The 9975-nt window shown below is 38.8% G+C and overlaps 1 protein-coding gene across 1 annotated transcript in view; it reads left to right on the plus strand.

Annotated features, from left to right (window-relative positions):
* ddx54 (DEAD (Asp-Glu-Ala-Asp) box polypeptide 54) overlaps positions 1-9409 on the plus strand; it is a 10996-nt gene extending 1587 nt beyond the window's left edge. The window contains exons 2-20 of the mRNA XM_060863171.1: positions 897-1023; positions 1141-1211; positions 1302-1490; positions 1579-1628; positions 1721-1762; positions 1849-1944; positions 2045-2166; positions 2293-2354; positions 2936-3067; positions 3856-4066; positions 4390-4521; positions 4728-4949; positions 5040-5113; positions 5729-5935; positions 6110-6249; positions 6962-7075; positions 7159-7269; positions 7367-7455; positions 7934-9409. Of these exons, the coding sequence (XP_060719154.1) occupies positions 897-1023; positions 1141-1211; positions 1302-1490; positions 1579-1628; positions 1721-1762; positions 1849-1944; positions 2045-2166; positions 2293-2354; positions 2936-3067; positions 3856-4066; positions 4390-4521; positions 4728-4949; positions 5040-5113; positions 5729-5935; positions 6110-6249; positions 6962-7075; positions 7159-7269; positions 7367-7455; positions 7934-8178 (2436 nt within the window). The 3' untranslated portion in view covers positions 8179-9409. The remainder of the gene's footprint in view (positions 1-896; positions 1024-1140; positions 1212-1301; positions 1491-1578; positions 1629-1720; positions 1763-1848; positions 1945-2044; positions 2167-2292; positions 2355-2935; positions 3068-3855; positions 4067-4389; positions 4522-4727; positions 4950-5039; positions 5114-5728; positions 5936-6109; positions 6250-6961; positions 7076-7158; positions 7270-7366; positions 7456-7933) is intronic.
* Positions 9410-9975: the final 566 nt, after the last annotated feature.

Here is a 9975-nt window from a genome sequence, read left to right on the forward strand (position 1 = left end):
TAATGGCAGCACAGAGACGCAGTGTTATGAAAATTTTCAGATGTCGAGGGCAACTTTTGATTATTTGATCCATTTTGTAGGCGTAGTCACGTTTGTGTGTGTACTCGCCGGCGCACAATTGTGACGAATGTCGAAGTAGATTGACATAAAAGTCGCATCAAATCCGCCTTGGTTGTTCACACTGCGGCCACATTGGAAAAAATCAGATTTGGGTCTGATTCAGGACCACATATGGGAGTGGTCTGAATCTGATTTGAAAAAAACAGATCTGGGTTAGATTTGAGTGTTCACACTACTCCTGAAGAAGTCTGACCTGGTCACTTGACCCCAAAAAAAATCAGATTTGGGCCACTTTTACCTGCAGTGTGAACGTGGCCTATGTGACTAAAAAGCAAAAGAATATTCCTTGTACTAGTTCCTTGTTATTGGAAAATGTTTGACTTGACTCTGTGACTTGTCAAGACACATGTTAACAGTTTAACTGTGGCCTGGGATCGAGATAGAAAATAAATTAAACGTCAGATCTCACCTGGATCTGTCAGTGTAGACTTTTAACCCAGTATCATCCCTGATAGAAGTAGGCAGATATATGTACATGTTAAATCATCTGGCAAGTTTGTACCAAATGACCAGAAAAATTTTTTTGGACCCCTCTGGTTGCTTCTTGCGTCAGTATTTCTGTAAATTTTTTGTTTAGAATTGCAAGACAGTTTAAGGAAAAATGAAGCAGAGACAGAGATACTTTAAAGACCGTGAACCAGAATGAGGCTTGATGGAATGACTAGTCATCAGTAATTAATGAGTTATTAAGAGCTGATCAATATTCAAATTACCAAGAAGTCACAGTAGGATGTAAAGTTATACAAATAAATGTTTAACCTTCTCGCTCCCCACAGTTTGGTAAAAAGCTGCCTCGCTTCCCCACGTCTACTGATTGCCTGTCGGATGTAGAACCAGACACCAGAGAGATGGTGCGTGCTCAGAACAAGAAAAAGAAAAAGTCCGGAGGCTTTCAGTCCATGGGTTTGTCCATTTGGAGACTTTTGTTAAAAACACATTACTGACTTTTACACACTGAACTCTCTTTCACACTTTTTTTTTCCACTTCTCCCTGAAAAATCATCCTTCCCCATGGTGTAGGTCTCAGCTATCCTGTCTATAAAGGGGTCATGAAGAAGGGCTACAATATTCCGACTCCCATCCAAAGAAAAGTGAGTCCCTTCTTACTCTGCGCCAGTTATTTATTTTATTTACTTTATTTTCTGGTGACCTTTATGTTTTGCTTGTGTTTGTTGTGACAGACTATCCCCGTCATCCTGGATGGGAAAGACGTCGTCGCCATGGCGAGGACAGGAAGCGGCAAGACGGCTGCGTTCTTGGTGCCCATGTTCGAGAGGTTGAAGGGACCTCAAGCTCAAACAGGTGCCAGAGCTGTGGTTCTCACACCCACCAGAGAGCTGGCACTACAGACCATGAAGTTCACTAAAGAGGTGACTTGAAACTCAAACAGTGCAAGTTTTTATTTTTTTATTTTTTTATAACTGTTTGCTCATTCGCATGTGTTTGGGTCTTTCCAAGCTCGGCAGGTTTACTGGTCTAAAAACCGCACTAATCCTTGGTGGAGACAGGTAAGTTTTTGAGTATTTATTTTACTGACACATAAAAAAGGTTGGCTTTTGAGCAGCCGTTGATGTGTGTGTGGTGTTTTAATTTTCTCCAGCATGGACGATCAGTTTGCTGCTCTGCACGAAAATCCAGACATGTAAGTGTGTCATCCAGCACACATGAATATTATAAATGAAATTGTCCCTCCTATAAACTAATCTTCCTTGTACTGTATTTCTCCAGCATCATCGGTACTCCTGGCCGTCTGATGCACGTCATCATGGAAATGAACCTCAAACTGCAGAATGTGGAGTATGTGGTGTTTGACGAGGCTGATCGGTAAGCACCAGGCTCCTTCGAGTAACCCATAACGTGTTTATTCCTTACGTAATAGTGTTTTGTTGTAAGCTTCGGTTTGTGCTGTGGTTCTTCTCAACAGACTCTTTGAAATGGGTTTCACCGACCAACTGCAGGAGATCATCAGACGACTCCCCGAAACTCGGCAGACGCTGTTGTTCTCCGCCACGTTGCCCAAACTGCTTGTGGAATTTGCGAGAGCTGGTTAGAGCACTTACTTTGTCAGAGTTAGCAACCCCCCCAAAAAAAAACAAACAAACAAACAAACAAAAAAAAAAAAACAGGGTTTTCATCAGCACATAATAAGAATCTCTATTTTCTCATCCACAGGATTGACAGATCCAGTCTTGATCCGGCTTGATGTCGACAGTAAGCTCAGCGAACAGTTAAAGGTAAACTGGAACAAATGTCAGCTGAAGGATATCTTCATTTCTCACTGTGTATCAGTTGCTTCAGGATTTTGTGATCACGCAAATAAAAAAAAAAAAATCTTCACTTTATGTTTGACAGAATTTTTTAAACTTACTGCAGGTTTTTTTTTGCACATTTGTGACTTCATGATGTGACATCATCACCACTATTTATGGCTTTTAGCAAGAGTCCTGAGAAGACTTTATTGGTCAGCCGCAGGTCATAGACTAAGAGGACCATCAGTCTAATATAGTGAATGCAATGCAAAATACATCTTCTTTTGGAGGGGAACTTCTTTGAAGTACTAGTTGAAGTACCTTAATAAGAGATTAGTCTTTAGATTGTGTTTGAAGACTAAGCTGTTTGGATTATTTGGATTATTAGCTGTTTGTTATTACCTGTGTGTTTTCACTGCTAGGAGTTTAAAAGCAGAATCCTGTGATTGCAGTTTCGCCAAAAAAACAAAAAACAAGTTTTGATCACAACAAACTCATGAAATCCTGGAGGAACTGCTGTACTGCATCAATCAGGAAACAATAACCAGTTTGTTTCTCCGCATTAGCTCTCGTTCTTTCACCTGCGTCTGGATGACAAACCTGCACTGCTGCTGTATCTTCTGCGGAATGTCGTAAAGCCGCAGGAGCAGACGGTCGTATTTGTAGCAACCAAACACCACGTGGAATACCTCAACCAGGTAACCCTCGGGGTGTCTTTACCATTATAAAGGTCAAGGTGAAGGTCTGCTTAAGTAATGAATCATGTCCGGGAGAGACGATGTAGGAAAATAATCATCGACTTTGCTGACGTTGTTGTGGATGTTGTTACTATAAAAACATATTAGAACGAGCACATTAATGTCTCTCTATGGTTATTTTTATATATATATATATATATATATATATAGAGAGGGGACACGGTGGCTTAGTGGTTAGCACACCTCCAGGGTTGGGGGTTCAATTCCCGCCTCCACCTTGTGTGTGTGGAGTTTGCATGTTCTCCCCGTGCCTCGGGGGTTTCCTCCGGGTACTCCGGTTTCCTCCCCCGGTCCAAAGACATGCATGGTAGGTTGATTGGCATCTCTGGAAAATTGTCCGTAGTGTGTGAGTGAATGAGAGTGTGTGTGCCCTGCGATGGGTTGGCACTCCGTCCAGGGTGTATCCTGCCTTGATGCCCGATGACGCCTGAGATAGGCACAGGCTCCCCGTGACCCGAGGTAGTTCGGATAAGCGGTAGAAAATAAATGAATGAATATATATATGCACCTTGGAGCCTTGGAGATGTTATAGAAAATGAATCAACAAAGTCTGACCAATCAGAATTGAGACTGCTTAATATCCTGATACTCAGTACTTATAATAACTTCTTGCTAGTTTATCATAGTTTTATTAAAGAATTAAAAAAGAAAATTCTACATTTGCATAACGATTGCTGTCGCAATGTCGTTCCAGTGTTTTTTTAAATCTCTGCAATTTTCATGACTAGCTGCTAACTTCGCAAGGAATCGAGTGCGCGTACATATACAGCGCTTTGGACCAGACGGCCAGAAAGATCAACATCGGTCGATTTGTGCACCGGAAAGCAATGGTGCTGCTGGTGACGGACGTGGCAGCGCGCGGTATCGACATCCCCCTCCTGGACAATGTCATCAATTACAACTTCCCCTCCAAGGCCAAGCTCTTTCTACATAGAGTTGGTATGTTTAGTGCACAATTAAATCAGTCATTTAGTCAACTCATCGTCTGTAATTAGATAACAACTGCCTCATAATGTTTTGGTTTAGATACTGAAATCAATAAAGTATATGGAGATCAAGGTTTATTCCCTTTACTAGATAGTTGCATGGATTCTTACTTGCATGTAACTCGATCATGTCCACTAGGTGGCAGGAGAGTAATGAAATAAAATAATCACATTTTACTGCAGGATAATGACAGGATGTGAACCGGATTTTTTTTTACATGTTGTTTTATTATGTATGCACTTGTCTGATTGAGCTCTTCTTGTTTTGTCGTGAAGGCCGTGTAGCCCGTGCTGGCAGAAGTGGTAGAGCCTTCAGCCTGATCTGCCTGGATGAAGTGCCCTTTGTTTACGACCTTCATCTTTTTCTTGGACGATCTTTGCACCTCGCAACAGTTGATCACTCAGATGGTATTTCACTGCACTATAAGATCTTCTCTTATTCAGTGAGTTAAGGCTCGCCGGTCAGTTATAGGGCGTGAATAGACGTTCTCATATGCTTGGATTTTAAAATTTGTGTATAAATCTGTTTTAATGTTGATTTTCCTCTAAATATTTTGTTGATTTATTAAAAAAAAAATAAACAAAAAATCCAATCAACTGATTTCTTTGTCTAGATGCCGACGGAGTACTTGGCCGCGTCCCTCAGAGCATCTTGGATGACGAAGACTCGCATGTCCTAGCGGCTCATGAGAACAGTCTAGATCTCCAGAACCTCAAAAGGATCTCTGAGAACGCTTACAAGCAGTACCTGAAGTCCCGACCCAACCCTTCACCAGAGTCTATCAAGCGGGTGAAGAACAACGATCTCTCCTCCATAGCTGTTCACCCATTACTCGGTTTGTGAGGTTTTTCAATCAGGTTACATCAAGACCAGTTGTCTCGAAGTCTTGTCTTTATTCACAGTGGCACTTTCTGGCATGTTTTAGGGTCAGGACTTGAGGAGATGGAGTTGGAGAGACTGCAGATGGTCGACTCGATCAAGGCATACAAGTCAAAATCTGTGAGTAAATAACGCAGACTGGGGCAAAAATTCTCTTCAGATTTAGAAAATGCTTTTTTTTAATACCAACATGAATTATTTTATTTAATTTATTTATTTTTAAAGGTTTTATAGCGAGATTCAGTGGTCAATGAATTGAATGCATTCCCACAATGCACTGCAATTATACAGTAGATTTTAAATCACTGCAAAATCAAATTCATGGAGTGTAATGGATTTGTGTGGAATTCATTTTATCTAATGGGTACAAATAGTCTGGTATAAAATGGCAAAATGTATTTTGTAGCTATTTTTATTTTCATTTTAGTAGCAAAAAATATGAGATTTTTTTTAATTCTAAAAATTGTCCTTTTCTGTGGTTTATGAACAAAGAACAAAATACAAACACTTCACATTACACGAGTAATAACTAATGTTCACTCGGTGGCAGTATAAAGTTTTTAAATCTCGCGTGGCAAATATGAAAAGTAAAAAAAAAAATTCCTAAGCATATTAAATGTTTTATTTATTTTTTTGTATGTATGAGGATCGTCTTGATCGGTTACTCCCAATGTCGGTCAGATACAGTAAATACAATCACTGTCTCTAACACATTGCGCTTCCTGAATCTCTCAGACTATATTTGAGATCAACTCCAACAACAAAACCAGTGCCAGCGAGGTCATGAGGACGAAGCGTTCTCGAGACGGCCGTCTGGTGGACAGATTCCAGAAGACAAGAGACGAGATGAAGGCAGAGGCTCAGCAGAACCGCTCGGTTATTCAGAGCTCTGCTACAACCCAGCAGCACCAGGGGGAGGAAGAGGATGATGAAGACCTTCAGGTAAATCTGTTGCGTCCTGGACCGTCTTATTTATTTAAGTCTGTACTGCTGTGGAGGTTTGTTCATTTGAAACATGGGCTTTTAATGGTGGAATAATTCTGATCAATAATTTAGAATAACCGTAAAGAATAAACACAGACAATTTGACTCTCTCTTTTTTTCTCTATCTGTAAGGGAGTGTTTTCCAAAGTAGTTGGCGGAAAGAAACGGAAACAGGACTTCGACGGACCTAAGAGCAAAAAGAAGAGGCACTCGGGTCGAGACGAAGAGTTTTACATCCCTTACAGACCCAAAGATTTTGAATCAGAAAGAGGGTATGGTGCCGTTATCCTCACGTTAATTCGTAACAACTGGAGCAAGCAACAACTTATATTTAGAAGTTTAAGAATGTTCAGAAGATTTTACTGTGTGGAAATCGCATCGCATTACAAACGTTACTTGAACGTTGTACAGATTCAACAGTATGATAAAACAGGACCCTATCACATTCCCCACCAAGAGTCTCAAGAACGAGCAATAATAATAAATCCAATTAAAAAAAATTGTAAGAATTATATAATATGAAATTCTATAATGACCTTCACTTTAGCTAAATTTCAATATTTTTTTTCCCGTTTTTTTTTTTTTTTTAAATTCAGTTTTTCGGGTTGTCCAAATGTTTTTTCTGTGTTACTGTATGACACTAATCTCTGTATTATTGATGGGGCCTTTTTCACCACTTTCCATTTTTTCAGTAAACTTTAACACGAATTTCCTTGTGCACAAATATGTTTCACACATCTCAATATTTAAATTTTATTAGTAAAAAAATTATTAAATCTTGCTTGCGTTAAAATTTGGATTCTAATAAAGGTTCCTTAAGAAAGACAAAAGCAAAGAGCCAGTTACGGTTTTAGACTCCAACAACCCCCCCCCCCATCTCTCTCTCTCTCTCTCTCTCTCTCTCTCAGTTTAAATGCTGTATTGAGTCAAGTTGGTATTTTCTGTCATGTGTTTTTTTTTTTTATTTTTTATTTTGTTCTGTAGACTCAGTCTTGCAGTAGAAGGCAACTCGTTTGATCAGCAGGCCTCCTCAGCTGTTCTGGATCTGATGGGTGACGAGAACACCACGCTGGACCAGCACACAAAAATGATGAGATGGTGAGAGGAGAAATGCCTTCACACACATTTCAATCCAACTCAAACCTGTCAATCAATCAATTCTTTCTGTCGAATATGTCCAGGGATCGCAAGAGAAAACGCTTCGTCCATGATACGGGAAAAGAAGACAAAAAGAACAAAATCAAAACAGAGAGTGGCCAAGTGGTCAGTGCCAAGAAGTCGAAGAAGAGCTTGTATCCTTTTATCCGGCTTTCTGCTTCTAGGTGTTGTGGATTCTGGATGAATTGTTTGAAAGCAATGTTCAAGATTTATTCCTTCACTCTGAGCCAGTTATGAGGAGTGGAAGAAGAAATACAAGGTGGACGATGCAGATGATTCAGACGGTGAGAATGGAGGAGGAAGAGGACCGAAATTCGGAGGTATGAACACGTGTAATTCAGCAAAATATTTCAGAAAGGAAAGGAATTTCATTGGCCACTGAAAAGCAGTGATGGAGAGACGCAGGACTGGTCCCCTAATCAGGATTTAATGTAATCGTGATTTTTAAAAAAAAAATTTATTTAAGGTAATGACTTCAATAACTGGAGCTCAGCTTGTCAGTTCTCCAGCTAATATGAGATTTTTATAATTAAAAGTTTTATATACAAGTTAATTATAAGCTTGTAATTTTCTGTACTGTATTCAGTAATAAACTATCATTTTTTATTTATTGTTTAATTCAATTTTATTTTAAACAATTTTCAACATCAATCATATTTTTTATTATATTATGATAATAATTATATTCATATTTCAAGCGAGCCAATAATGGCACATGGTACCCACATTTCTCTGATGGCTCTAGAGTTGATTTGAAAATACTGCTGCTGTATAAATATCCGTGTGTCTGTTATTAAGGTCACAGAGGTCGACACGGAGCGGCCTCTCAGCCCAAGAACAAGGATGGCTCGAGGGTTCGTTCAGAGCTGAAGAGCAGCGAACAGATCCTGAAACAACGCAAAGAACGCTCCAAGCAGCAGTTCCTGCAAAGCGGCAACTTGAAGAAGATGCGTGGCCGAAACAAGCAGCGATTAAACGACGTCATGAAGTCCGGCTTTGGCCGCGGACGCTTCAAAAAAGGCAAGATGAGGAAGAGGCTGTAATAGCTCTTGGGGGTCGAAACTCAACAAACCAGATTTAAGAGACAAGTTTTTAAAAAAAACATCTTGGTGACTTATTTTTGTGGATAAAGTAAGTGAAGTTGTCTGCAGTGTCATGAATTTCTTTAGAATTTTATTTTATTTTTTTTTGCAATTTTCATAATTTGAGCAAATGGTAAAGGAATAGCTATATAAAGCTATATGACCATTTCTCAGGAAACCGAGACACTCTGTTTTTAAAAAAAAAAAAAAAAAGGTCTACAATTCAAGCAAAGTTTGACATGATCTAGCCTTCTCAAGGAATTTTTGTGAGCTACATTATAAAAATGTCAGATTTTTGATATATACATGTGTATTTTGAAGTCTGTGACAAATACAGATGCTAATGACAAGAATTAACATCTTTCCTGTGTGTTTCCCTAAATGTCAAAAAAGGACAAAACGAAAGCTGTTAAACTGAACACAAATCATGGACATGATCAGGACTGCAGGGTTTAGACACTAGGTGGCAGCAGTTACACCGAATAGACTTGATGCTAAAGCTCACCGCTTTACAGAATGACTTCCATCTCCAGCCAAAATACTATATATATATATATATTTAAATCTAATCTCCGGTTTTTGTTTCTTCTTTTCCAACAAAAGATCATTTAAAAGAAAAAAATCACTCTGTACTTCTATAAATGAGGATGTTTTCACAACAAAGATCAAAACAAGCATATGTGAGTGTCGAGGGACGTGTTGGTGGGGAAACTAAAAATTCCTTCAGAGGAAGACGAGACTGAGGCTGTTGTTTCCTCAGCCCAAGTATGCAGCCAGTTGCAGGACACATGTTGAAAGCTGTGGTCCATATGGATGCAGTTAGTTTAATTCATTCTTGTTATCGCTAGGTTATCTGTGCCATATCTGAGCTATACCCCATGTCTGATTTAACCCGTTAATGATTAGTGAACGCCTGTTTGACTCTGACCTACAGCAGTACTGGTAAAAACGACTGGTAAAAACAGCTGCTTTGGCCTGTGTGCTGGTAGAAGCTTGTGATGATCGTGATCGTTTGCCAGTCTGTAAACTAAATCAAGTTGCTTGTAAATCTAAACAAGCTTGTTTGCTGTCTAACGTTAATCACAGTTGTCTTCAGTGACAAGTTACAGAAGGAAACATCTAACACCGGACGTTATTAAAGTTGTACTCATTGCAGATGTGGTTAGTTATTAAACGTGGTTAGCAAACTTGCTTATTACTTGTTAATTACTAGTCACTCATTACAAGCATTAAAACAACTGAGAAAAGCCGAAGTTAATCCGCCTATAACAGCTTCTAAAGACCCTGAACTCTTTTTGTTCATATTTTACCTCAGATTTTTTTTTATTAATTGAAAAAAGACATTTGAAATTTTTGGAAGGCTTTTTAATACACGTAGTTGTGGAACACTGACGGACAAAAAAAACAAATAAAATGATCTAAACGAGTTAAACAATTCCCTCAGCAGACACTCTTTGTCTTAAGAAATAAAAAAAAAATGCAGTTTGTAACGTTAACGAGACTTTTCAATGACTAAGCGCTGAAGCTGGAGACTCGGAAAGCTGATTTTATTTATTTATTTTTTGATATTTTTGTTTTTGGATTGTCACCAAAAAAAAAAAAACAGAAAACAAGTTCCTGTGAATGAGCTGTTACTATGGAAACAATAACCTAAAATAGCGACTTTTATTAATTAATTGATTAAATATAAAGCTGTGATTTGTCTTGCAGAGAAAACTACAGTTATAAGAGCTGCTGGAAATTAATCTGAATGGAAGA

Source organism: Tachysurus vachellii, chromosome 26 (genome assembly GCF_030014155.1).
Source record: "Tachysurus vachellii isolate PV-2020 chromosome 26, HZAU_Pvac_v1, whole genome shotgun sequence".
NCBI lineage: Eukaryota > Metazoa > Chordata > Actinopteri > Siluriformes > Bagridae > Tachysurus > Tachysurus vachellii.